Genomic DNA, 27,035 nt, shown 5'->3' on the forward strand with positions numbered 1-27,035 from the left:
ATTTGGAAAATGTATAAATTTGAAATAAAAGTAAGTTGTTCTTCGAACAAAGACGCTTTAATAAATATGAAGCAATTTTTATTTTAATCCCCATTATTACAAAATTTGAAACACTACTTTTGAATATATATTTAAAATTCATAACAATATGAACAAAGTATCAAATGAATTGCAAGTACGTAATTTGTTTCTTTTATTAAATTTAAACATTCCGTTTATCTGAAAATCTATTCGTGGTATGTGCAACGCGAGCATAAAGAAGATTATATATTTCATATAAAAAGTGCTATAAATGCGAGAATAATTTCAACTAAAAATTAAAGATATAGGGACTTCTTTTAATTTTACTAATAAACATAGCAGAATTACTAAACAAATACTACATGAGATTTAAAAAAAAAAAACATGCCCTTATTTTAATTCGCGTTCTATTCTTTAACAAGCAAGGTCGTAACTTTTCCAATTATAACTGTAATTATACTAGCAATAATTCGCAGAATAGGTACTTCATCTAATATTTTAACATATTTTCTGTTCTATATATATCCATCTAAAATTAAAAACATAATAAACAAAATAAAAAATGTAACGTTTAATTGAGTATGTTATGATCTTTTATCTTCCAGCTGAAATAATTAAAACTTAACGTAATTATATATAGTTACAATATACATTTATATAATAATGCTATGTCAAGGATATGAGTACATCACATTCAATTTATGATACTGTTCATTCCAACGATTGTTGGATTCAAAATATTTAAAGCAAATTACTGCAGTCTATAATACGTACTATTAGACTATACAATTGTATGTAACAAAATTAAAATCTGTTTTAATCTATCAGTCACTTGCACAATTTAAATTAGAGTTATAATCAAGCTATTGTAAGCACGCTTGGACTTTCTCGATCCATTCTTGCGCAGTTGCTGCGTCGCCAGCACAAAAGTTATATGTTCGTCTGTTTGTACGAAGCTGCAAATATAAAGACATATAATAGAAATTTCATTTTTGAAAATATAATAAATGATACAAAATGAGACATTTACATCAAAGAATGATTTATCATCTGTTTTCTTTGGTGGCCCTGGCATTGGTTGAGCTGGAGTTACAGAAACTACTTCAGCTAGATCTATAAAATTATAAATATTTATAAATTTATACTGTAGCATTCCAATTTTGAATTATTTTCTACATACCTATATATCCTTTACAATGAGAATCTTCCATGGCATCATAATACCTTAGTTGATGTTTTATAGAATCTAATACGAACCACCTCTGTTTCCAGCCTTTAAGCAAAGCACCTCGTTTATAAAGGTAACCTTCATGAGTTCTATTTTCAGCAACATTACTAGAGAATTGTTCGTAATATTGCTGTGAAGAGGTTTGTATTGTAGTAACACCTAGATGTGAATTGTTAATATCATTAAATAAAATAATACATAACATTGCCCAATCATATAATCATAGTTTACAAGAAAAGTTTATAAAGCCATAATGTAATATTCGTACTTGAATTTACGCTTCCATTATCACCACCACTTCGCGTAAGTGTATGTGTTTGTAAATTATCAGTTACTGCCTTATATTTTGTACAATTTTTTGGTACTGCATCAGCACACTTGTCATGACATACATGGCCACAGTCTACACATCGTAAACCAGCTTTTACTGGCCCCCACAATACGCCAGAACAAGCATCACAGTGAGTTGGTGTAGCTGAATCTAATCGTTCAAACCTTTAAAAACGAGAATGTAAAGTTATTCAGCATTTAGTTATTTCATTTTAAAGAAAGCTTTATGATTATAAAAATTACCTATGGGGATGTGCATAAACGGAACCATCATTTCCAGAAGTACTTCCACTAGCAAGTTTGCCTCTTAAAAGTAGTTCTAATGTAGAACGTTTATGAATCAACCGACCGTGATATCTGACTAATGCAGTGCTAAATGATGCGTGTCTCTATTTATAGAATAAAAGATGTTATCATTTTTACATCATATATCCATAGATGAGTACATCATTTTTAAATAGTTACAGTGTTTGTTACTAACAGCAAGTGAATCTGTATTTGGCAGTTCAAGTTTGTCCCAAAGAACTTTCCATTTTTGAGGTAAATGACCCAATTCAGTTTCTAATCTATGTATCTCTTCTAAAAGATGAGAAAATTGATCGGGTACCATTGAACTTACACCATCATACCTATAATACATCATAATATAAATAGTATAATTCGAAAAGGAAGGAAAATATAACATAAATTTAATCTTACCCTTGTGTAACTACTTTGCGATTACTTTTAACTACACCATCAGCAGCTTCTGCTTCTTCTTCTTGTTGGGAATCTTGTTGTAATACTTCTAAGTCATATGCAGGTCCATGAGCCAGTTCTTCTTCTAAATAATATTGCCAAATATCAAGATTTGGCAAATGCGATACGGGTCTTAATACCATGTTTTCAGTATTGGGAGTATACATGAAATTATAAAACAAGGGACACCGTGCGTGTTGTTTTTCGATGTAATCAAATATGCTTTGACCGAGATTGCATCCTGTATTTGTCCCTGCTAATCTACCTCCAGGATAAATTGTTTCGTCATCACTACCTGTATCTACACCTTTATGATGACTTGTCAATGATCCCCTTTTGTCTTCAACAGCAGTAATGCCACATTCCACTCTATCAAATTCGCAGTCCAATAAAAATGTACGAAAACGGCAAGAAACCGAATGATATGCTAAGAATTTTAGGTAATATTCGTTGAATTCAAATGCTAATGGAAATTGCTTTTGAATTTGATGCACTATATCAAGAAATTGAAGAAAAGTGGGCGTAAAATTGGTTGTTTGAGAATTTGCTGCAAGATTACTTCTGTGCCCAAATCTATGTCCGAATCCGAGCCATTCCTTCTCGATTAAAGTTCGAAAACCGTCTATAGTTCTATAGTGTGGGTCAAGACATACTTGAGCAACAGAACACACTGTTGCTGTGGTATCCCAACCTTCCTCTAAACAAACAGCTACTGATGAGCCTTGAACATCCATTAAATCTATTACAGCACCAGCTAATTGCATTAAATTTTGAAGTTGTTGTAACCATTCTGAACTTTCAATTAATCTAAAATTTCAAATATTATTTATCAGAAATTATATCTAATGAAATCATATTTTCTCTAAATAGATTATACATACTTATAAAAACTTTGGTCAGGTTCTACATTTGGAGAGCTAGGAACACATGCTCGCATAAGTTTCTTAAATGCAGCTTTGGTATGTCTTACATCGTAATATTCCACTGGAATAAAGTCTGTTTTTGGTGCTGATTCCGCTTTAACACCCTATTGCATTCAAACGATTAATTTTGTGAAATTACATCATATGCAACTAAAAAAATTTAATTTAAAATTATCTTACTTTCATATGAGCTTTTTCACCAAGAATATATAATGCAGCACGTTGGAAAGTATGAACGCATTCAGTACCACTGTCTGAATCTGCAGAATGTCTAACAGTTCCACGTTGATGAACTGAAGTTAAAGAGACTTGGGAATTATGTCTCTTATCTTTTAATGAACCCCAACGACCAAAATTCTTAGGTCCTTTACCTCCTGATGAACTGTAAAGAATAACACATATATTAATTAACCAATCTTTTATTGATTTCATAAAATTTTAATTAAAAGGTATATATATGTGTGGCGGATCGGTATCAATAGGACGCCGACAGGTCGAGACATCAACGCGGCACAACACCTCCCGGGCGATCCGCGGGTACCAACCGTCAACACCAGAGGGCTACGACAACAACGAGTTTGTCTATCTCGCTAGCGATCGAATATACGAGCGAATGATACAAATACCGCACCTAGCGAGACTCCCTCTACGTCTAAGGCAGGGACTACCGGGCATAGTCTTACTGACGAGTCCACCGGTAGTCCCCTGACGAAACACAACTCTCTTTTCATCTGGCAGCGACAACCTTCCGCCACAGTGGGGTTTGGTTTTAGCGCTATAGTGTGACCCCAAAGCTATATATGTATATACCTTAATGTTCCAATAGCTTTATTAAATGGATTTCGTCGTGATTGTTCGGGTGTAGCATTGCGATCTTCAGCAGCTAACAATAAAGAATCAATACTAAGAGAACTATCAGACATTCCCCATGCAGAACCTTGTCTTAGCGCAGATAAGGGAGTAGCAGCTACAAGAGCCATAATATATTTTTCTTGCTCTAAAGATGATGTGGTTTCTGATGATGTTGCTAAGAATATAAAACAAATATTTAAGAATATTATAAAAAATTACACATTTCAAAACACTTTCTTAACAGATACCTTTTAAATTACCAGCAGATGCTGGATGAGCTTTCAGCATACCCATGACACCTTTCCCATGATAACCAGCACCTCTAATTAAAAGTGCTTTTGTTCTTGGGTGCCTCCATGTGACAGCAGGTATTCTATTATGTCTATAAAGTCGACAAAATCTACGAATACTTTCATCTGATACTGATGAGGGAACTATAAGAAGTGCAGGATAACTTCTGCAAATCATATAGGCACAATTCACAGAAGATAATCGAAATGGTTCATTTCTACGATTATTGTGTGGCCCATTTGAATACAATCCTAATCGATACCAATCTCTGACATAACTACGTTCCGATAATCGTTCTAAGGTTTTAGCATCAGTTGGTGGTTGAGTTACAATACCAGGAATTTCAAAATCATCTACTGTAAGGATGGTATATAAAATGGTAAATAGACTGAGAATTATTGGAATATCAGAAATATTAAACGTTTAACTTACCACTAAGATCGTCATCATGACTTAAATCATTATTATCTGTAACTGGTAAACTCATTCGACCAGGTGATGTCATGTACTTATTATTAGTAATCATGTTCATATTTGGCAAGACGTATTTTTGTCTTTTAGATGACTGCTTTGGTTTAAAACCAGCTTTACGTGCAGTCTTTAAAAGTGTTTTCTTAGCAAACCCTCTAAAAGAAAAAACATTTTATTGTGATAAATGATAAACATAAAAAAAGTTAAATAAGAAATTACTTACTTAAGAGTAGCATTCTTTTCTTTTCCTTTGTGATGTGCAGTCTGAGTAACTAATACTTGTCCATTGAAAGCAAAATGATGAAAAATGTGTGGTGGATACCGAGCTTTATGAACTAATTTTCTTAAAGTCTCAATATTCTCAGGTGTAACTTCTTCATCGAAGGCTAACTTTATCAATTGAAAAGTACATGATCGCAACTGAAGACCTTCTTGTAAACATTGATCTAAATGTGCTAAATGTTGCACCGCAACTCGTTTCTCTTTAGTTAAAGATGTTACAGGAAAAGCACGAACTACTAATTGTTCACAAGCAAATGGATCACAAGGTATTCCTTTAAATACAATTCTATAATTAGTAAGGAAAATTGCGCCTTCTGCTGGTAAGAGTGGTGGTATCTTTGGTAACCCTGCAGAACTCTCTTCCCTCCCATCTGGTAAAAGATAAACACGCAAACCATCCATAATAACTTCTTCACCAGGTAACATATTAGGTGTCAAAATTTTAGGTTTCTGAATAGGAGGTAATCTTTTGCTTTCTCTATGTATAGCTTCAAGAGTTTCAATATGCATATGAACAACACCAGGAACCATTTGATGTAGGCATCTAACATGTTCAGCACTTACACCTCCTTCAGTACAAACACGATCTACAAATCGTGACACCATTCGAATAACAGCACTACCAGTTTCTCCGGGATCAGTTTCTTCAAAACCAGACTCTGCATCACCACTATCGCTTGCTACACTATTTGTAATACTATTACTTGCTCTTTCATCATCATAAATATTATCTTGACGATGAGTCTTTGCCCCTATATCTAACGGAACCAATAAATAAACCATCCTATTTGCATAATGAATTGCTTGACTATACATGGTACTTTCTTCACTTGCAGTAAGTTCCTTTTGTTTCTCTGGATCTATTGTTGGCCAAATCCTCATTTGTTCAGCAGCTATTTCAAGAGCCGATGGTTCTTGAATTTGATAAATTGAATACCGATCGCGAAATGGAAATTCCTTGCCATCACGTGGACTAATAGGACTTAAGATACCATCATTTATAAGCCGTGGTGGAGAATTTTCACCAGGGAGATATAAACGTTTAATATCTTTTTGAACGTCCAAATAAAAAGCATCTTCCCAAAATTGTTGATTTTGCCATACAGGATGTTCTTGAATACAGGTGTAAGCAAATTGAATTACTCCTGTGCAAAGTTTTCTACAAAATGCTGTAGCAAGGGGAAGAAGTGCAGCAGCAACTCCATGCTCATCCATGGATGAATCATCTTGCAATGCACAATTCATTAACCGGACTACAAGATCAAATTGTTGATGTTCTAGCATGGCTTTGTTTCCAACAACATGCTGCGATAATTCCATGCAAAGCGCTAAACGAGCAGCTTTGCTTTTCAAAGCTCTTAAAACAGCTGGGAACGTTTTACGGGCATCAGATATTTTATTCTCAAATATACAATTTATACAGTTACGCAGAACTTCCAGTCTACGTGCAGAATTGCTAACCAAATGTCTAGTATCATGAACAAATGAAATATGTGGACCCATAGGTACAATACGAGGCTGTGATGGCCTTAATGACGATAATCTATACACAAAATGTTCAATATAAGTATAAAATATCATAGTCATGATACATATATAAAAATATATCAATATTATTTCTAATACTAACCTAACTTTAAGATTATTTTTGGCAAGACCCTCATCTATAATTGCTTGAACTTGTTCTGGATTAATGCGCGGTAAAAGCGGCTGATGTATCCTAGCAAATGCTCCTTCAGGTGGTTTTAAAATTTTTTGTACATATGGTTGAGGATTTGGATTTTCATTTGTGTACAATTGCTGTGCTAATTCTTGAATATGTGTTAAAATAAGCCCTAATATCGAAATGATATTTATTGTATATAATACTTTATCATTATTAATTATATGTTTTGTTACTGTTACTTACTATGATCTTGTGCTTCCTGTTTTAACTGATCACTTAAATTATTATACAATTCGTCCCACACATCACAAGGCCTCCACGGTGGTCCCCTTTCTGCAATGAAGGAAGTAAAAAACATGCAATCCAGAACTCTGGTTGTAAAGTCACAATCCGTTAAGCCACGTTCTCCAAGAAAAGCTGCCTAGAAATAAGAAATACAATTTATATGTTTCCCTTTTATCTTTAAACACTATAAAGTGGATAGAACCAATAATAATATAAAGACCTTATGAAATGTTATGACAGGCTTTGGATGAATTCTTATTAATGTCAGGCAGCTCCTATATCCTTGCAATAATTGAGCAAAAGTTCTCATAAAAACTGCCCGTAATTCTTTATCTAACATAGGAGAGTGAGGAGCTCTTGTTGCAAGTGGTGGAAAAGCATAATCTGCACAAGCTAATTCTGGTTGTAATACTAAAGATAATGCATCTTGTGTTTGTGATAGAAGTGGTTCTGGAAGTAATGGAAGTGCTACTCCATCTGGAACCATAATAGAACCTCCATCCAAATCAGCGACTATTACATCCATCTGCAAAAGAATTTAACATTTAATAAAAAATCGTTATAATAAAATAAAACATATTATATAATTCTATTGAACATCTTACAAGTTCTGCAACTTCATGTTTCAATGAACTATGTACACCCATGATAAATGGAGTAGGTGTACTGAGTACTTCAACTAAAGCTGCTGGTAGAAGAGGAATGTAAACATGCGTGTATCTAAATGGATACATTAGTGCAGTAAGCGCACGACATCCTTCAGTTAATCGTGAATAACTTGCAGAATGAAAAAGTATTTTATGTTCTGTCATAACAGCACAGAACAATACTAGTACATTACGAATTCCTATAAAATATAACTATATTTTAATGAAAAGTATAAAGAAGAACATATTTGTAATAATAGCTGTTTTACACTTACCTAGTTGTTGAAATAAAAGATTTACACTACTGTGTGTTATTGGAAGGGAAGGACTAATTGGAGGCTGAAGTGCTTGACGATCACCTGCACCAATGCTAAATCTTACTTGTGGTCCACCAGCAGGTGGTACTTGTATACAACCTAATATGTTTCCTACCAAAGTTTCTAATGGTATTCCGAGATTTTCTACATATACTGTGTATATAATACCAAGGCAATTCTGAAGCAACAATATAAAAATATTATTGTTACATATAGAAATATGATCATAGTCTCAAATTAGGCAAAATGTCACATACTCTGAAAGTTTCAATGTAATCAAGTCTGGAAACCAGCACCAGACATTTAGGTGCATACATAATGCTGTGATGTGCTATTGTGGGTATTGTTCTAACCAAGGAACGACTATCACCATCTACAGGATCTTCTTCTTCATCTACAGGCTTACTTGGCAATATAGACACTGTTTCATTGAAACACATACAAGCACAATAATGGCGATTTGCATCAATATCAGTTAAAATAGATACAAAAAATCGTGGTTCTTGTCTTTCTGTAGATAAAGCCCATCCCTGTGGTTGACAAAACTATAAAATAAAATTAATTGAGAAAAGATTAGTTATAAGAAATAAAAATGTAATAAAGAAAAGTCTTACCCATTCTATTCCTTCTATAAATGGTGTATCTGGCCAATCCTTTTCTGGAAACCTTTGTAAAATGATTCCATTACTTATACCCCCTCCTATAAACATAAATAAAATTACATATTATATCAACTTTTTTGTTATTGTACTTTGATAAATTATATCTTTGTAGTACAAATATTTAAATTTCTTAAACAATATAAAATATTAATAATACTTCAATAATTCGTAACACACAAATAAAAATTATTTACTGTAAATATCTTTAAATATTTATGCTATTGAAGATATACAAAATATATATATATAAATGTGTGTATATACTTTATTATACAAGCTTACTTGCTAAGATTACTTATTGTTACACACCTTAAATGTTTGACAATCATGTATATAAAAATATCGATATATTTTTACTTTCGTTAAAAATAAAAACTTACTCTCTTTTTCGTGGTCGTAGCCGACCACAACAAAGTAGTCGGCTAACCGAGACATTTCGGTATACTCGTGGGGGTTCGTGGGGGTGATAGCGCCCAACATCCCACGTAGATTTTAATACACGTGATTTCATGGACCGTATCCTATCAAGCAACAATCAACTACCTTGTGTCAACGTTACACATAAATATGCATCAATATGCAAATTAATTGAAAAATATGATAAACATTTTTGAATTTATATTTTTTCATTCAAACAACACAAATTTCAGAGTAAAGCACCAAAAACGTGATATCGTTGTAAATACATTTAAAAAATTTTCTCGAAAAACAAATTTCAAGCGGTGGTTGAAATGTTGTAGGCATCGCACGCACCGTTGAAAGGAGATACTTCACATTCGTTACGTTTAGAAAATGAATTCACCCGTCATCACAAGAGCATACAATATTCTATTTATTTTATAAAACACAATATGATGCCACACCCCGAAGCTTTAATCCATAACCTTCCAAACTCAAGCGCCACATTGGGTGTTTGTTGAACCGCGTATGAACCAAAACGCGCCACAGATATACAAACGAAGAGACGAATGCGCTATAATTCCCATTTAATTTTACTTTTTTTGTCTTCTGCTTGGGTCACTGAGAATACTTTAAATCTGAAAACATTCGCATTATTAGAGGCGCTACTTTCATGCTACTTTATAGCGCGTTCATAGTGAAATTATTGCATAACAGTTACATGTATAACACCCCTATATGTATATAATAATGTCTTCTTTAAACTTATCAAATAATTTTATATTTTGAATAGAAAAATGAATCTGAATGTTCTTTAATTTAATTAAAAATTGTTATATAAATTTCTACACATGCATATGTGTATGCATATATTGTATTACTTTCTTTCAAAATTTATTGTAGATATTTAAAAAATATGTTACTTTATATATCTTTAAAAACGAGTTAAAATTAAATTTAATATAATACTTTATGTCTCAAATTATACTTAAAGATTATTAATTTCTATCAGAGTTATATGTGTATGATGTACTATGTACATTTATATTGTATATGTTTAAATGATACCTAACCTTATAGAAGCTGTCACATGGAACAATATAAGTTTTGCTTATATCAAAAGTAAAAGTTAATCTAAGGATATATACGTTTCGTAAAATTACTTTGATGTAAATATCTATCTTTTATATCTAATTTATTTTTAAAAATTAAATTCTTTGTGACGAATTAAATAAATTTTAATAGTGTGATTGAATATTTTTTAATGTTACAGAATTTTACTAAATTTTAGTAAGATGAATATTACTCAAATACTTTTGCAAACCGTTACAGATGCAAAGGTAGGATTTATAATTTCAGCAATAATAGGTTATTCTTTATATAAAATAATAGCAGTAATAAATAGAAAAAAATTGCAATCTTCTAATGATAATTGCAATGAAACTTTAAATTATATGGTAAGTAAAATTAAAATTTGTATATATATTTATATTTTTTTTATAATTAATCTAATAAATACACAAACAAAAATAATAGTTTTTATTTTCAGCAAATGTATACAGATAATTACAAGCTTGTTTTAGTTATTAGAACTGATTTAAAAATGGGAAAAGGAAAAATTGCAGCACAATGTGCTCATGCTGCTGTTGCAGCTTATAAGGCAGCCACAAAGTATCCTGAATTTTTATATGCTTGGGAAAAGTGTGGCCAAGCTAAAATTACTCTTAAGGTATATATACTTCTTATACATATATTTCACATGTAATATTATTTGCTTTAAGTTAAATCCTTATTGGTAAATAAAAAAATGCTTAGGTGGATAGCGAGAATGCTTTGAAAGAAATAGCAAAACAAGCTAGAACTGTAGGACTTTTGGCAAATATAATACAGGATGCTGGACACACACAAGTAAAGCCAGGAAGTAAAACAGTATGTGCTATTGGTCCAGGTCCAGCTCAAATGATAGATAATGTAACTGGTCATTTAAAATTGTTTTAATAATGAACAAAATAAAGGTATCTTAATTTTTTATCTAATTTTTAAGTGTATTTTTATATTTTTTTAAATTCAGTTCTTCATGATTTACTAATTTCATTATTAGATTTTTATTCATATGCTAAAAGATAATTAAATACAGCAATTTCATATTTTGTTGATGATATAAGTATAAATATATGCACATAATTTTTATAAAATGATGCATCCCATTAAAAAATGCATCAATATATTTATCAAAAATGAAAAAGTACAAACTTTTAGTTCAATACTTTATACAAATTTAAATATGTTATTAAATTGAAACATTACTTCAGTCATTGGTCGCATTTTATATATAATAATAAATTTCATTTAATAAATTTAAATATAACATACATGAACAATGTTCATTTTTATGCTAATATAATACACTTTTGCATTAAGAAACACGAGTATAGCATTAGGTGCCGTTGTATACAGTATCTTGTTAATATCGAATTTTATTATCAGTATAAGCAAATGGCATTTACTGATATTTGTATTGGAAAATATATTATGTAAAAAGTGCATAATTAGAGTCATATTGCAACAAAATAAGCAATCACCGTAAATTATTCCCAGCTCAAATCACAAAATATTAAGAAATTTGTTTCCAATAAAATATCTTCCATTCTTTGGTACCTCGTGCTATTATTTTCATTTAAAATATCATTTAGTGCTTATAAATAGTATATAAATAATCTACACTGGAGGGGGAGGTGCTTTTCGATGTATTTTGTTAGAGCTGGTAGCACTACATTGTGACTCAGCAATGGATCTGCCATCAGCTTCATCTCTTCGACATAATTCTTCATTTTGCATCCAATTTTGAGTCTGATTATGATTCGTTCGTGTTGATTGATTTTCTTCATTTCCAGTCACAGAACCTACTTCTTCTAATAATTTTGATAAAGATGGTGCCAATCCTAATCCTAAATTTCGCTCGTGATATACATCTGAAATCGTAGGCGTTAATTCACGTGTTAAACTTGTGAGGGACGTGGCTACGTTTCTTAAATTTTGATTATGTGTTTCTGCAGGTTGTGCAGAGTCAGTCTGAGAACAAATATCTTCAGTTGTTGTAGGATGACGAGGCTTTCTTGGAGAATTAGATCCAATTTCTGTTCGAACACTTAATCTTTCTAGTACTGTTGCTGGTAAAGGCGGTAATGGTTGTCGCCTTAGAACTGTTGCATGACCGTTATCCCAATCTGTTACTGAACTACTTGAACTAGACCCTGGTCTTAAGCTTTGATCGGGATAAAGATTTCTGATACGTGTTTGATGATTTAAATTGAGTGCTACAGGAGGACTAGGAGTGAAAGCAACATCCGATTCACCTACAAAACATACATATAATTACAATTTTATATACTTATTATTATTTTATATACTTATCTAAATTTTAGTCTAAGTTATTTATACCTCCACTATTTTGACATGGTTGTCGTGATGTAGGAATTGGAACATTTGGTGGTTCCATAGTTTTACCATCAGGTTCACCTCGATGTCGAACGTAATTTGCAAATGCACCTCCTAATCTAGGTCGTTCTATGACATTTTTTTCAATATGAGCAACAGAAGCTAGACTTTCCATTGAACTACTAGAATCTAAAGTCAAACTTTTAGGTGCTTCTTGTGTATCTAAAAACATAATTATAATTTAAATGATATATTTTCATTTTTATTTATTATACACACATGACCAGTTTAGACTTACCAAATAAAGCTAGAAGAGCTTGAAGAGCAAATTGAACAGCTCTCCGTGATGCTTGTTTTCCTGTTCTCAATGTAACTTCTGATTGACCAACTTCCATGAGATCAAAACCTAGACTTGCAAATAATTCATGAGATCCTGATGCTCTCCATACTTGTACTGGTAATGTGACTTCTTGACCTTCCGTCGCACATGTAGCTCTTCTCATTGCAGCAATAACATCCTCTGCTGCTTCTGGTGCCTACAATAAAAATTTCCTTTAATATAATAGATTATTAACTTTTACAAGTAGCAATGTCAGAATATACAGATTTATTTACTACCTGCAACAACCTAGCAAGAGCATGTAATGACGATGGTCCCAATCCCAATAATGCCTGCAAACTTGCACTACATCTTGTTAATCTTTCTTCTGGATCACTTTGTGGGAAAAATACAGAGGATGGTATTCCATTTCCAGCAGGTTCAAATCTAAAACCTACTGACATTAAAAGTTCTCGCCAACCAGTGGCTGCACCCACTTTATTTTCAATACTACGCTGAGTTGTGTACATAGCATTTTTTTGTCCACGATGTATTCGTTGTAATGATTTTTCTACTAAATGAAGTGTTACACGTAATGCATCACGACTTTGTTCAGGACCACCGCGTAATAATTCAGCCAGTGCTTGTCCCATTAAAGCAACCTAAATGTATATTTCATGAACTATCATTTACATATGAATTATTAAATTTAATAAATTTTTTAAGATTTATACCTTGTTTGACAATCTTGCATCTCCTCCAATAAGTAACCAACCAGCCCAATTTGCAGGATGTGCGAAATGTCTTGTATGTTGAACTGTTTGCATAGCTTCTGCCAATGCTCTTGATGCTCTAGCACCTTGTAACATAGCACTATAGAATGCTCGTAATAATATACTACCAGCTGTAGGTGGAACTGCCCACATTCCTATAAGTACACATTGTGCTCCTGCATTTAATAAAGCTTTGGCTAAATTTTGTACGCCATCTGATGTAGCAGTTGTATTTTCTGTACTATTCCAACCATGGCCACTAGATATTACAACTAAACGGGCAGCTATTCTTAGTTTTGTAATATCTGAATAGCTTAGCAAGTATTCTGGTTTTACAGATGGATCTTCACAAGGATCTGCAGTTAATGCTAAACTGGCAGAATTCCAGAAAACTGGTACTGTTAAATGTACACATTCTGCATCAGGTAAAGACCTTAAAACAGTCAACCTCGTTGCTTCTATCCCTATTAGTAAAGATTAAAAAGATTATTTATTTATAATTTTCTTTAATTTATTTAAATTTGTAATGATACCTACCAGTTAAAGCACGGGCTTCTAATAATTCAGCAACAATCTCAGATTCTGTTTCAGTAGAAGCAACACTTTCTGACCATCTATATTCTTCCCTGATTTCTTCAGGAAGCACAGGATTTCCTGCAACTAATGCAGCTACCGTTGCACCTCCTTCTGGCATAGGAGTCTTTGATCGCTTTTTTAAAGCTGCAAGCGATGGTACTACTAATAAAGAAAATCTTTCACATAGATAATCTTCTCCAGGGTTTGATTGTAAAGCTGGAAGTGGTGCCAAATATAAAGACTTCTCCACTACCATAATTAGTTCCTTCCTTGCTGGTGGTAAAAGATCTTCAAAAGGTGCTAAAAGTAAATCGTAAAGTACTTGAATTGGTAATGGTGATTGCCATGTTGGTCCTTTGGTTCCTCGTCCCCATCGAGCACTTCCTGCTCGTGAACTAATTGAACCCACACTAAACAGACTGCTCAAACTGTATGAACTAGCATTGAGATGATGTCCTCTCGATGGTATTTTTGTTTCTTCAACAAGTTCACTTGTTTCGTCTAAAAGAGCTTCTCGTGCCTGCAGAACTCGCTTCTCTAATCCTATACCATCATCCAAACTAGTAGAATGAAATCGTAATAGTCCCCGACCAGGAGCTAAGCACCAAGCATGTAATTCACACCCTACTTCACTGAAACGTTATTTGACATTTACTAGCCGTTTTATGGAATTACAATTTGTTCACACTATTTATTAATAAATTTAAATTACCTATAATATAAAATAACTCCACGTTGTCTATCGATAATTTCGGAATAATGCGCAGCATCGTCTAAACAATTACTTTTACTTCGTCTCGATCTTTCTGCCCAATTCAGAGCTTCTTCAGCTCTATTTAAACTGATTAGTACTTTTTGTAACATTCTGTACGTTTCTGATAATAACTCAGATTTGTTTGGTTGTCCACAGGTAAGGGTTGAAGAAATTCCATCTAATGATTCTAATAAATTTGCTGCTTTCTCTAAATGTTCTACAGCTATAATTGCTTCTCCAGCTTCCCAATGAACAAGACCAAGTCTGTGTCTTAATCTAGCTGCTTCTTCTCTTCTTCCTAATCCTTCAGATAAAGACAATCCCGATTGTAAGTAACTCAAAGCACGTGATAAATCACCGCATAAATGATGAAGTCGACCTAAACTGGAAAATGCAGCTGCTCTTGCTGGTTGATCACCAGCTGCTGCTGCAAGACTTAATGATTGTTCTTGTAATCTGATTGCTTCTTCAAATTGTCCTAAAGCTTCTTGAGTTACACCTAAGTTTGCACAAGCTCTAGCTTGTAACCCAGCTGCATCTAAAGCTTCAGCAATTGAAAGTTCCAATTGATGATGTCGTAATGCAGAATTTGGATCGTCCATTAATAGATGAACAGCTCCTAACCCACTAGCAGCTTCTGCTTCAGCAGCTTTATCTCCAAGTCCTCTGGCAAGTGCCAGTTGATGTGATAAACAACTAACAGCTTGTTCGTGGTTACCTAATGCAGCATGTACTCGACCTACACAATTGATATTAACAACTTATGACACTCATCAAGAAAAGTTAATATATTTATAGATTCTATAGTATAATATTTTACATATTAATTACCTAAATCTCCGTAAGCTGCGCCTCTTGATTCTGGACTATCAACTTCATGTGCAGCTACTAGTCTTTTCTCAAAACAAACTAAAGCTTCTTGTAAATTTCCAGTTGCTTCCCGAGCTCGACCTAAACCTCGATATGCTCTTTCTTGTTCTCTTATACTTTTCAATTTTGTAGCAGCTGTTAATTGCTGCTCATGACATTTTATAGCTTCTTCTGGATCTCCCAAGGCTTCATAACAATCGCCTAGATTGCCAAGTGCTCTAGCTTTATTTAGTAAGGCTGTGCCCGTAGTTAATGGTTCTAAAGTTGCTAATTGTTGTTCAAAATATCCAATTGCGTCTTCATAATGTGCCATATTAAGTCTAGCTATTCCTAAATTTCCTGTTTAAAAGAAAAATAGTGAGCATTATCGCTGTAAATTTAAGTAGTTCAAACATTATAAATAAAGTTCACCTAAAGCTTGAGCCTCAACTCCTGAATCTGCTAATTCTTTTGCCCTTTCAAGTTGTTCCTGATAACACTTCACTGCATGAGTATATTGACTTAGTGCCATGTGCACCGCCCCTAAGTTTCCATGAGCTCTACATTCACCACGTAAATCACCAGCTTCTTGTCTTAAAGTTAGTTCTTGAGTATGAAATCCTAATGCCTTATCAAGATTTTTTATTGTCCGATGTGCAATACCTAAAGCTCCATAAGCAGCAGCTTCTAAACTGCGATCACTTGCTTGTCGTGCTAAATTTAATTGTCTTTGATGCATTTTTATTGCTTCTTCAGCTTCTCCAAGGCGTAAAAGGCAATCACCAATATTTCCCAAAGCACGAAATTTTCCAGCTAAATGTTTAGTCATATGTGCAATAGCTATATAGAAAGATAAATTATTAATATTAAGTATATGTATATTTTGCTATTTTTAAAATATAAATATGCAGATGCACGATTTTCTTACCCAAATAGTATTTTTGGCATTCTAGTGCAGTATCTAAATTTTCAAGAGCTAAATGTGCTAACCCCAAATTACAATAAGCTCTTCCCATCCCAGATTTATCCTGTAAATCCTTAGCTAATGCTAAGTCTTGATCATAATATCTAACAGCTTCACGATGATTGCCTAAACAATAATGAGCATAACCCAAGAAGTGACATGCTTTAGCTTCTCCTTCAACATCGTGTAGTTCCTGAGATAACATAAGATAATTTTCGTAATATGGAACAGCTTCTTCAAATCTGCCACGAGATGACAAGCAATTAGCAAGATTGAGTAATGCACAAGCTTCACCAGCTGTATCTTTCAACTCGCGCGCTATAGCTAAATGAGCTCTGTAATGTCTTAATGCTGCTTCATGACCCTGTACAGCTTGATATGCTACTGCTAAATTTCCATGTGTGCTAGCTTCTGAACTACGATCATTGACCTATATTAAACAACAACTTTTATATTGTTTTATGGTATAAATTTGCTATTAAATTTTTCATTGCATATTTTAAACAATTTACCTCTTTACTTATTGTTAATTCTTGTTTATGATATTTAATAGCCTGTTCATAATAACCTAATGCATTATAAGCATTTCCAATATTTCCATATGCTCTACCCATACCAGCTTTATCTCCTAATGATCTAGCAATTCCTAAGTGAGCTTGATGTAGTTTAAGTGCTGCTTCATGTTCACCAAGTAATTGATAAACTATTCCTAAATTACTACATGCTCGTCCTTCAGCAACTTTATCTTTTGTAGCTAAAGCAACATCAAGTTGCCTTTGGTGCCACAGCTTGGCTTGTGCAAGATCACCTAAATAATGATATATTTGAAAGAGATTTTACAATAAAGTTAATTCTTTATTAAGTTTCTCATTATTTGTTCTAAAAAGTTCACCTGCACATCTTGCAGCATGACCTAATCCAGCATAAGCTCTCATTTCTATTGCTCTATCACCGAGTTCTTGAGCTATTCTTAGCACATTTTCATGATAAGCCATTGCTTGACCAAAATTTCTTCGATAATGATGAGATGAACCTAAGTTACTGAAAGCTCTTGCTTCTTCTACACGATCTCCTAAACGTCTTGCTATTCTCAAATGTTGTGTATGACAATCAACAGCACTTTCAAATTCTCCCATTGCTAAATAAACTGCTCCCACGTTTCCTATTTCTCGGGCTTCCTGAAGTCGGTCTCCCATTTGTTTTACTAATTGTACACATTGTTTATGAGATGCAAGTGCATTTGGTAAATCACCAATAGCTGTATAAACGTGACCCAGGCTAGTTAAAGCAGATGCTGCAGCCTGAGTATCTTTGCACTTCATAGCTAAAACCAATTGATACCTGTGTGCTGTTAAAGCTTCCTTAAAACTGCCCTTGCTAAAATATGCTGAGCCCAGATTTCCATGAGCTCGACATTCACCCTGGGTATCTCCTAAAGATCGTGCGACACCTAAAAATATTTTTACTCAGAATACAAAGAAATATTCTATTGATACATACATATTATTTTATCTATCTTCAATATTTACCTAAATCTTGTTGCATATAATTGATAGCTTTATCTAAAGAATTTAATGCCCAATATGCACTAGATAGAGCAGAAAATACAGAACCCCTTAATTTTAAGCTACAAGAACCAATAGTAAGAGCAGCTTCTAATACACCAGCTGCTGCCTTATACTGTCCTGCTCCAAGAAGTTCTTGGCCAACAACAGAAATGACAACAAAAGAAGATTCATCAAGTTTCATTGCACGTAATTGTTGAAATGTCGGTTCTAGTGTTGTACGCAATGGTGATTTTAAGGATGCTTCCACAAGACCAGATAAGAGTTGACAATTGGTAGGATCATGTGCCAAACCTGTACTGAAGGCTACAAGAGCCTCTCCATGTCTCCCTAGACATTGTAAGGCTACTCCTTGACGGTAGTATGCCTAATAGAGATATTGGTTTTACTAATTATTTGAAAAGTAACAAACAAAAGCAGCTATTACCTTTGGCCATTGAGGGCTAAGTTCGGTAGCTCTAACAGCATCCTGAAGAGCAAGTGCAAATAAACCCATTTTGAGCCGGGCAGCTGACCTGTTTGAATATAGCACATGGCTGAGTGGATCCAAAGCAAGAGCTTCTGTGTACAAACTTGCAGCAAGAGCATAATCACCATTTTGACATGCTGCATTGCTGCGACGTACAGTCTCTAAAAATAGAGATCTTGATCCAGCAGCCAAGGCCGACGTACCTTCGGGCTCCACCTTATAAATATTTATATATATATATATATATATATAATTTATATATATTATGCACATACATGTGTACGTATTTATTTCAGAATTATATTGTTATTATCATTGTGTTAATTAAATATTATTTATAAACATTGTATAAAAAATTTATTATAAAATATAAGGTAATATTAAACTTATTTGAGTAATATTAAGCTAATATAATGTAACATTAATTATTACATATATAATTATCATAAATATTAATTTATATCAATTTTCATTTTATAAATAGAAATAAGTGATTTAATGAAATAATTATTAAATAAAAAATTTAAATAAATATTTTCATTCATATTTAGAAATCTAATATTTAATTCTTAAATTTCATTATTTTTTTTTATATCAATTATTAAAACATCAAAAAATTATCATATAAAAAATATACAATTCAACATAATTCTTGTTTTATCACTTTTAATACAAATCTTTGTTGTTTTTTATTTTTATGTATATATCCATAAATATATACAATATGATCTTAAAAACATAATTTATTATCAAAATTGCAAACAACAGACCAAATTTTATAATGAATACAAAAATAAAAAACACAAATTTATAAAATTAAATGATTTTAATTCTAAAATATGATAATAATATTCGTCATCATATTTGTACTGTAGGATCTTGTTACCTCAGAGATATCCCTATGAGACATTGCTTAAGACGAGCAAGTAGCATCCTCCTGCATGAGCATTATCTGCAGCAAAGGAGCTTCATTAGATAAGACCACACATTTTAGAGTATAAGACCTTTCTAGGTCTTCCTGTACCACCTTTCTTTCCCTCATTCAGATTTATTTTCTACAAGATGCTACTTTCAAATCTAGGCAGCACTCACCGGATACACGCTGAAATAAACTATTTCGTCTTAGTAATCAGAATATTCGCTAGGATAGGTGAATTGATTCGATTAATAAAAAAGGAGGGAGGAAGGCGTCTTAGGAGGGCACCCACTGCATTCCTCAGGCACAGCCATCTTGGAATGTGACCCCGGGCTCCCCCTTGGGCCCAGAGTGGGGCCGGCACTGTCTGCTTTTGTAAGTACCTTTGTGTATTGGACTCCACATGTATAGCTCATAAATTTACGCTGCTGTGTATATACATGCATAGAAATGTAGAATTCACTTATTGAAATAATATATGACGTATATGACTTTATAAATTATTTTTACAAATTTATGTTATGTTACAAAATTATGTTTTATATGAATAGAAATATTGTGTAATGTAAATAGTGTTCTGTATAGAGGATAGCAGTAAACAATCAGTAATTGTATTGAATTAATTGTTATTACAATATATTATTTGCAAATACTACAAATATCTTTTCTTTCAACTAAAAATACATCATAATTATTTGTAAGACAATAATCATTTATAAGCATATATATGAAAAAGGTTTTTAGATACAAAAATATCTTATAATTTTAATAATAAAGGTTTTCTATACTTTAAAGATATTAACAGGTTTTTTTTATAAAACATTTATAAATAGTACTGCAAAGATATATATTTCAATGTACAAGTACAAATATAAATACAAAACATTATGAACCATCATGTCTTATTGTTAAAGTAATAAAATAGATAGTTTGCAGTTGTTATGAGATTACAAGGTCTCTATTTTGAAGGAACTTCTACATGTTTATCTCCATTTGAATGTCACAGCCATTATAGTTAAATTTTGTTCAATTAATGTTAAAATATATTACAATATCTGAGCGAAGATAATTACATTTAATGGAATGTAATGTGCACATAAATAAAAATATTTCTGATTAATACCTTTTTATACCTCCTACCTACTCTAATCTTATTTGAATGTTACTATATTAAAAAAACTTAATTAAAAAGTCAATCTATTTCCCTTCGCTCAAGTAATAAACATTTTTTATTATTCTCATTATTTTAATTAACATTCTGTATATTTTTGTACTGAAACAGTACAATATTCCTTAGAAATATATATGTATATATGTGTGTATATATATATATGTCTACATAACTTATGCATACCATGTACAAATCACTTTCACAATATAAACATTCATTCGATGACTCAAATCTATAGGAATGTTAAATATTTAACAATATTTTAAATAAAATTTATAAACTGATAAACAAAATTGAAATAATTATATGAATAAATTTACATTACCATTTGCTTTCCATACATATAATTTCATGTTAAATAAAAATTTATGTAAAAAAATATATATAGTGGAATTTGTGCTCTATACAACTGCAGCTTTCAATACCGACACTTTGAAAAATTGAAACTTTTTGATATGACTTTGTTTCCTTTCATTTTCATTCATTAAAATGCCCATTATAACAGAATACTTTGGTATGTATCATATTTGAAATAAAGGCATTTTTTAACATGTACGATTATAGATATATTACATAAATAATGATGAAATTATGAAAGCTACATTTGCACTGACATTTTAGAATATACAGTTGCAAAATTAATAACTTTCAAGGCCAAAGCCGATCAAAAAATTCTTTGAAGGAATCATAAATCATAAATGTTATGCCAACATCTAAACATACTCTACTTAATCTTGGGATAGTTCCTTTATAAAATGCCATTGGACCTTCATTGATCCATATTTGTTTCACACAATCTATACTATTCTTATATTTTGAAGCTTCTAGACCCTGAAAGTATGATACACATTTAGTGAAGTATATTAAAAATATATATATATAATTACATATAAATAATATATAATATATATATAACTTAATGATTATAAAAGAAAAATTTACCTGCATTCTAGTTTTTACAACATCAATTGGAGTATTTCCAAAAACAGATAATGCCCCAGCACATGCACCAAAAAATCCAATAACTACTTTTGGTATAACTACATCTTTATTTCCACCTTTATACCAATCTTTTAATGTTTCCATGGTACAAAATCTAATTGCTTGGTTTGATCCTTGCTTTAAAATTGTAGGTGTTAGTCCTTGATATATGCCTCTGAATCCTAGCAAGTAAAAAGTTATATTTTTTATTTGTACTAATATTAATAAGACACTTATAACTTATACAGACTGTATAATGTAATAACAAATGTTTAGTAGTATATGATTGAATGTCACAATAAACTTATTGTGACATATATGACATTACTTTACTATCATATATGCAAATTGAGAAGCACATAACTAATATAATTTGACCTCTTTACATAGCTCTTGATTGGACTTGTTGCACATATGGTTCAAGGGGAATTTACTTGTTTTCAGAGCATTACTAAGCATTTAATTAAGCGATAACTAAGCTTTTAGTTCTTTTTAAAATCATACTTAAATTAGATTGTAAATGTATGGATCAAAAAATTATATTTATTGACTTGAACTCTATAAAATAATATATATTAATATTCTATTTACCATATTCCTTGATAATCATCCTTACTCCATGAAAGAATCCTTTATATTTTGGATTAGCAGATCTTTGATCATTTATGAATTTTACTTTAATTGTCTCCATAGGAGTAACTGCAAAAATAGCTTCAGATGCACCTGCACATAGTCCTGCTATAAGACTATTCTGTGCAGTAAGTTTTCCATTTGAATCTGCTAACAATTCTTTCATTTTTTCAAAGGAACCAAAGCGTACAGCTGACTTTGGTATTGAACCATAAAGTAATACTGAAAGACCCCTGTATAGACCAAAGAATCCACGATTTTTTATGGTTTTTTTCACACAATCCAATATTCCTGAATATTGTTTACCAGATCCAGCTTTCCCATCAAGTTGTAGCTGTGTTTTTACATATTCAGTTGGATAAGTGATACATATTTCTATACCGCCGGTAATACCTCCTAAAATATATCCATAATTTCATTAATATTTTATTATTTAAAAGATTGATAAAAATTGGTAAAGAAGTACTTAATGAATCCATTGATATATATTTAAAAGAAAAATATATAAACAATTTCATTTATAATCTTTAAAACAAAAATTTTTGTACTAGCGCATATTTCGAAGGTTAAATATTTCTCGATCTTTGAATCTATCATGTGTCGAATGCGCTGACTCAGTTTATCTATCTTTGTCGCTCTTCTAGTTACTTACACTTCTCTCTCACTTTCAACTAATGTGTTTGTTTTCTATAGGACTATTCCGATAAATAATAAAAAGCACTGAACACATATTAAAAATGAAATCATTAATACAAGAAATGATATAATAAAAAAAAAATGTATTTTACCAGCCACAATTCCTTTGATACCGCTATGACTGACAGCCGCTGCAGCTCCAGTATCAGTAATCCAAGGTCTACGAGGAAAAGGATTATTATGGAATGTTGAAATTGTACTTGTTTGTTGCGATGATTTGTATATCAATGAACTGATATCCATGTTTGGAATTTGTTTTCGCCTGCCAATACTCTTGCCCCGTTAAGCATCAAATGTGAACTGAGTCGATTAATATCCGTACATTTCAGTGCGTATTCCCCTTCCTCAATCAACTTCTCTTACTCACACTTTATAGATTGACAGTCCTATACTCGATACTGGATCTGGATACGTAATGATAATTGAACAGGCGATTATGGGCGGAGTGACCGAAATTTTTTATATCAGTAATACATTTTTCCAATACATGTCTGTCTATTAATCAGTCAAGTTTAGCTTTTTTTATAAACTGCAATTCAAATTTATAAAGGATTATAAGCTACTTTAATCCAAATTCTATTGCATTAATTTTTATCTATAAATATTATATTTTTATTTATATTGCTAATTGTACGTAATTTATAAGTATAACAAAATTATAAGTAAAACTGTATGATTTAAATAGCATATTTTTTCAATAAGTTAGAAATTTTACTTAATATTCTTCTATCTATCATGTTGATATTAAAATAAATAATTATGAAGATAACCAAAATTGAGTATTCAAAATTCAGAATAAAACGAATGACTAATTAAGTAGATAAGACGAATGTTATTTAGCCATATACTTTTGATTGTTTCATTACTGTAAAACATATTTAAAACATGAAAGTCTGGATTATAGTAAATAGAAGAGATTAAAAATTACTTATCAATATTATGAGTGTTTCATTACATGATCACATGACATATATTTCATAAACAGTTAAAATTAAGTTGATTATCAAGACCTTTTTTCTATTTCTTTGGTTATGTAACATCAATCACGACATGTAAGTAAGAACATGCAAAGAGGGAGTGATTATAAGAAGATAGAAATACTTTTTGATAATAAAGTTTTATATTAATTAGCTATATTGTGATATTGGTAAATGTGTAAATTTTTATTAAAATGTATTTCATTCTCTATTTAAATTTTGATATAAGGGTTTATTTATTATATTTAAAGTTTAAAAATCTCTAAAAATGGATATTTTCAGAATAAATCTACAAGTATAACGCCGTAATTTTTTATCGTTATAATTTACATGCATTACCATCCAGGTGTAGTGTTTGCTAAACGTCTCATACGCCTGGAACAAAAAGTATAAAAATAGTGTAATTACATATTTATTTTATGCATATTATAGTTGTTGAATTATATAATGTAATAGTTTTTACCGCGTATTTCTATCTTGATCGCGTATTTTCTTTTCCATTTCTGCATCTGTTAATGTTTCCAAAAATGGAGCCCATTGATCAGCTTCTGAAGGTGGTCTAAAAGGTACTTCTACAGTAGGTAGAGGTGCTTCAGAAAATGCATAGGTCCTTTGGTGCCATGATAATTGTCCTCGTACACTAAAGTAAATTTGATTAAGATATACTAATAAATTTTATTAAAATATTTTATAAAATATTCAGATTACTCATATAGCTTTCCTAGAAATAAGCAAAGTGCTTGAGGCCAGTCAGATGCTTATTACGAGTCGGGTATACTATTCAGTTTGACTTTGTTTTCCAATGGGACAAAAAAGACATAGAACGAGCGGAAAGCTCAAAATTGCGACAAATTAAAAAGTGATTGACCAAGTAGGATATAATACGCCAAAATCACTAATACCAGAGTGAGAAAGTATAGTGCATATTCTCATCCTGGTGAGTTCAAATAAAGAAGAGGGAATAACGAGTTGTTCATTTTAAGGCAAAACTGTACTTACCTGTAAGCAATAGCAGTAACAAATTCTCCACCAAGTCCTAATTCAGCACACAGTTTCATTGCAAACTTCTCAGGATTATTTTCTTTTTCAGACATATCCCATTCTACTTGATCTACTAAAGATGTATTTCCTACATGTATGTTTAACTTAATTATAACTCGTTGATCACACTGATCTTCTAAAATTGTTTCTTGTGGAAAAGCCTCTATTTGTTGTCTTATAGCTTGTGCAATGGCTGGTACAAAGGTTAGTGGATTTAAATCTAAATCATCACATAATACTTCAGCAAATTGTTCAGGAGTTATGAGACTTTCTAAAAAAAAATTAGTGTTTTATTGTGATAACATATGATTATATAATATATAATTGGTACACAAAAAACCATACCATTTTTATTCCACGTGAAAGTATCTCTCAATTTTTGTCCTTCAATTTCCATATCTAATCGAATTGGAACTAACATTTCTTGCTGTGCTGCATTTTCTAAGTTTGCTGATGGATCTGTGTCATCAAAACTAGAAAAATACAACAAACATAATAAATGTTATTCAAAATTTATTATAGTATTAACAATGTTCTATGTTGAATAATACCATGTATAAATCACCTTTTAAAGAATAAAAATCATCTGTTAAGTATCTGTTTTCATATAAATATGGAAGAGATTAAGTATTTACCATAAAGGAAATGTTCTGACTTTTTTATTATGTACTCTGTTACGATTAATTGGTGTAGCTTGAGGTACAGCATCCAAGTGTGAACTATTTGGTAAACTAGGCACCCAAGGCATCGATTTTTTTGATTTTCCTTCCCTAGGAGCTGGAGGTTCTGTTGAATGTACTGATACAGCTTTATACTTATCATCATTACCCTCGATAATATCTTCTACTTCACTAGCTCTTAAGAGAGATACACTAGATGCAAGTACATGTTGACTTAAGCCAAGCTCTACTAATTTTTTACGTTCATCATTTGTAATGGATCTCCTGAACATTCCAGGGTAACGTTTGTATAATGATCCTCGAAATAGGCGCAGATAATTGCCCACTTCTGAACCAATACAATAATATTCTCCATTTTCCTCTACTTGGAAACTTATTGGTTTATCACCATATGTACGTAATGCCATGTTTATACTTTTCTATAATCATACATATATATATATATATATACATAAAAACCAAAAATCAACAACTAGTTATATTAATGTAATGTAATAATTATCCTTAATCATTTCAATGGATTGCATGCAATTATTTTTATAACGTAAAATATACCAGTAATTAAAAAAAAAGTTAATCAAATATTTACATAAAATACCAATATTCTTCAAGATTTTTTAAAGCTATTAATGCATAAGTATAATTCATAATAGAATAGTTTCAACAATATATAAAATAATATTGTTTTATATTATTGTTTATTTCGTGTACCTACCTGTTTAGCTGGTTATTTAACACTTTTCATCTGTCACGGTTTTGTTAGCATTATCGTAAATTTAGTATAAAAAGTTTTCTTTATGATTGGTGATCCATAATATACTAGTTTTTTTTCAGTGAACAGTATTTTACTAAAACTTATATATGTAAGATCATATGTACAAAAAAGCCTACCTTGAAAAAAGAATCAACCGTTCAAATAATTTCGTCAATTGTTACGTATTTTGTGTTCATTAGGTATGATAATAAGATCAGAAGCCTAAAGCTACGTTTTATTGAAGCAGCATTGGCACCAACATTTTTGACATGTTCTCAATGGTATATCAATATTATCAATATGATTATAAAGCAACTTATAATTAGTGAAAAAGCGACTAAATTTAAAATTTTTACATTATATATATTAC

General features: G+C 31.5%; 5 protein-coding genes and 1 long non-coding RNA gene across 10 annotated transcripts; 2 read left to right on the forward strand and 4 right to left on the reverse strand.

Annotated features, from left to right (window-relative positions):
* Positions 1 to 317: 317 nt before the first annotated feature.
* Positions 318 to 9,941, reverse strand: LOC126868459 (myotubularin-related protein 13). 3 transcript variants are annotated; one of them, XM_050623914.1, is made up of 22 exons: positions 9,467 to 9,940; positions 9,094 to 9,234; positions 8,666 to 8,751; positions 8,309 to 8,596; positions 8,010 to 8,229; positions 7,693 to 7,934; positions 7,308 to 7,613; positions 7,046 to 7,223; positions 6,767 to 6,971; positions 5,078 to 6,679; positions 4,816 to 5,009; positions 4,341 to 4,739; positions 4,051 to 4,267; positions 3,421 to 3,622; positions 3,199 to 3,344; positions 2,279 to 3,124; positions 2,061 to 2,208; positions 1,823 to 1,968; positions 1,518 to 1,744; positions 1,202 to 1,408; positions 1,052 to 1,134; positions 318 to 977 (listed from the first exon to the last, which is right to left on the reverse strand). In XM_050623914.1, the coding sequence occupies exons 2-22, from the start codon at positions 9,191 to 9,193 to the stop codon at positions 885 to 887; spliced, it is 6,135 nt and encodes a 2,044-aa protein (XP_050479871.1). In that variant the 5' UTR covers positions 9,194 to 9,234; positions 9,467 to 9,940; the 3' UTR covers positions 318 to 884. The 3 variants fall into 3 exon arrangements, with proteins under 3 accessions (XP_050479871.1, XP_050479872.1, XP_050479870.1); XM_050623915.1 differs by having other exon boundaries at positions 4,341 to 4,736; positions 9,094 to 9,941; XM_050623913.1 differs by having other exon boundaries at positions 9,094 to 9,940.
* Positions 9,942 to 10,114: 173 nt separating this feature from the next.
* LOC126868476 (peptidyl-tRNA hydrolase 2, mitochondrial-like) lies at positions 10,115 to 11,705 on the forward strand. Of its 2 annotated transcripts, XM_050623977.1 has the most exons (5): positions 10,115 to 10,281; positions 10,386 to 10,569; positions 10,662 to 10,841; positions 10,928 to 11,127; positions 11,214 to 11,705. In XM_050623977.1, the coding sequence occupies exons 2-4, from the start codon at positions 10,408 to 10,410 to the stop codon at positions 11,108 to 11,110; spliced, it is 525 nt and encodes a 174-aa protein (XP_050479934.1). In that variant the 5' UTR covers positions 10,115 to 10,281; positions 10,386 to 10,407; the 3' UTR covers positions 11,111 to 11,127; positions 11,214 to 11,705. The 2 variants fall into 2 exon arrangements, with proteins under 2 accessions (XP_050479934.1, XP_050479933.1); XM_050623976.1 differs by lacking the exon at positions 11,214 to 11,705 and having other exon boundaries at positions 10,928 to 11,148.
* LOC126868458 (tetratricopeptide repeat protein 28) lies at positions 11,320 to 20,159 on the reverse strand. Its single transcript, XM_050623912.1, has 16 exons — positions 19,912 to 20,159; positions 19,706 to 19,771; positions 18,778 to 19,035; positions 18,315 to 18,717; positions 17,678 to 18,235; positions 17,298 to 17,593; positions 16,750 to 17,215; positions 16,254 to 16,661; positions 15,804 to 16,181; positions 14,931 to 15,711; positions 14,180 to 14,850; positions 13,604 to 14,106; positions 13,169 to 13,531; positions 12,849 to 13,086; positions 12,554 to 12,772; positions 11,320 to 12,468 (listed from the first exon to the last, which is right to left on the reverse strand). Exons 2-16 carry the CDS (start codon positions 19,727 to 19,729, stop codon positions 11,831 to 11,833), a joined length of 6,204 nt encoding a protein of 2,067 aa, XP_050479869.1. The 5' UTR covers positions 19,730 to 19,771; positions 19,912 to 20,159; the 3' UTR covers positions 11,320 to 11,830.
* Positions 20,160 to 20,565: 406 nt separating this feature from the next.
* On the reverse strand, positions 20,566 to 23,746 carry LOC126868474 (putative tricarboxylate transport protein, mitochondrial). The gene is made up of 4 exons (XM_050623974.1): positions 23,306 to 23,746; positions 22,479 to 22,913; positions 21,849 to 22,069; positions 20,566 to 21,737 (listed from the first exon to the last, which is right to left on the reverse strand). Exons 1-4 carry the CDS (start codon positions 23,454 to 23,456, stop codon positions 21,555 to 21,557), a joined length of 990 nt encoding a protein of 329 aa, XP_050479931.1. The 5' UTR covers positions 23,457 to 23,746; the 3' UTR covers positions 20,566 to 21,554.
* A 568-nt stretch (positions 23,747 to 24,314) lies between these two features.
* Positions 24,315 to 26,937, reverse strand: LOC126868473 (SWI/SNF-related matrix-associated actin-dependent regulator of chromatin subfamily B member 1). 2 transcript variants are annotated; one of them, XM_050623973.1, is made up of 6 exons: positions 26,803 to 26,937; positions 25,867 to 26,330; positions 25,577 to 25,704; positions 25,190 to 25,502; positions 24,654 to 24,830; positions 24,315 to 24,565 (listed from the first exon to the last, which is right to left on the reverse strand). In XM_050623973.1, exons 2-6 carry the CDS (start codon positions 26,316 to 26,318, stop codon positions 24,526 to 24,528), a joined length of 1,110 nt encoding a protein of 369 aa, XP_050479930.1. In that variant the 5' UTR covers positions 26,319 to 26,330; positions 26,803 to 26,937; the 3' UTR covers positions 24,315 to 24,525. The 2 variants fall into 2 exon arrangements, with proteins under 2 accessions (XP_050479930.1, XP_050479929.1); XM_050623972.1 differs by having other exon boundaries at positions 26,627 to 26,864.
* Positions 24,830 to 25,348, forward strand: LOC126868482 (uncharacterized). Its single transcript, XR_007690612.1, has 2 exons — positions 24,830 to 25,191; positions 25,281 to 25,348. It is a non-coding gene; the product is annotated as an uncharacterized LOC126868482 (long non-coding RNA).
* Positions 26,938 to 27,035: the final 98 nt, after the last annotated feature.

The sequence above is a fragment of the Bombus huntii genome, chromosome 8, assembly GCF_024542735.1.
Source record: "Bombus huntii isolate Logan2020A chromosome 8, iyBomHunt1.1, whole genome shotgun sequence".
Lineage (NCBI taxonomy): Eukaryota > Metazoa > Arthropoda > Insecta > Hymenoptera > Apidae > Bombus > Bombus huntii.

Excerpts from the sequence above, each read along its gene's own strand:
- LOC126868459 (XM_050623914.1), bottom strand. The coding sequence starts at position 9,193 with ATGTTGGGCGCTATCACCCCCACGAACCCCCACGAGTATACCGAAATG. Across the intron at positions 8,597-8,665 it reads TTATAGAAGGAATAGAATGG|TTTTGTCAACCACAGGGATG; the intron begins GTAAGACTTTTC and ends TTTATTTTATAG. Across the intron at positions 1,135-1,201 it reads TCATTGTAAAGGATATATAG|ATCTAGCTGAAGTAGTTTCT; the intron begins GTATGTAGAAAA and ends ATAATTTTATAG.
- LOC126868476 (XM_050623977.1), top strand. The coding sequence starts at position 10,408 with ATGAATATTACTCAAATACTTTTGCAAACCGTTACAGATGCAAAGGTA. Across the intron at positions 10,570-10,661 it reads ATGAAACTTTAAATTATATG|CAAATGTATACAGATAATTA; the intron begins GTAAGTAAAATT and ends TTTTATTTTCAG. Across the intron at positions 10,842-10,927 it reads AAGCTAAAATTACTCTTAAG|GTGGATAGCGAGAATGCTTT; the intron begins GTATATATACTT and ends AAAAATGCTTAG.
- LOC126868458 (XM_050623912.1), bottom strand. The coding sequence starts at position 19,729 with ATGTCTCATAGGGATATCTCTGAG. Across the intron at positions 19,036-19,705 it reads CTCATAGGGATATCTCTGAG|GTGGAGCCCGAAGGTACGTC; the intron begins GTAACAAGATCC and ends AATATTTATAAG. Across the intron at positions 14,107-14,179 it reads AGAAGCCCGTGCTTTAACTG|GGATAGAAGCAACGAGGTTG; the intron begins GTAGGTATCATT and ends CTTTACTAATAG.
- LOC126868474 (XM_050623974.1), bottom strand. The coding sequence starts at position 23,456 with ATGGATATCAGTTCATTGATATACAAATCATCGCAACAAACAAGTACA. Across the intron at positions 22,914-23,305 it reads TATCAAAGGAATTGTGGCTG|GAGGTATTACCGGCGGTATA; the intron begins GTAAAATACATT and ends GATATATTTTAG. Across the intron at positions 22,070-22,478 it reads GATGATTATCAAGGAATATG|GATTCAGAGGCATATATCAA; the intron begins GTAAATAGAATA and ends TTTACTTGCTAG.
- LOC126868473 (XM_050623973.1), bottom strand. The coding sequence starts at position 26,318 with ATGGCATTACGTACATATGGTGATAAACCAATAAGTTTCCAAGTAGAG. Across the intron at positions 25,503-25,576 it reads TTTCACGTGGAATAAAAATG|AAAGTCTCATAACTCCTGAA; the intron begins GTATGGTTTTTT and ends ATTTTTTTTTAG. Across the intron at positions 24,566-24,653 it reads GATCAAGATAGAAATACGCG|GCGTATGAGACGTTTAGCAA; the intron begins GTAAAAACTATT and ends TTTTTGTTCCAG.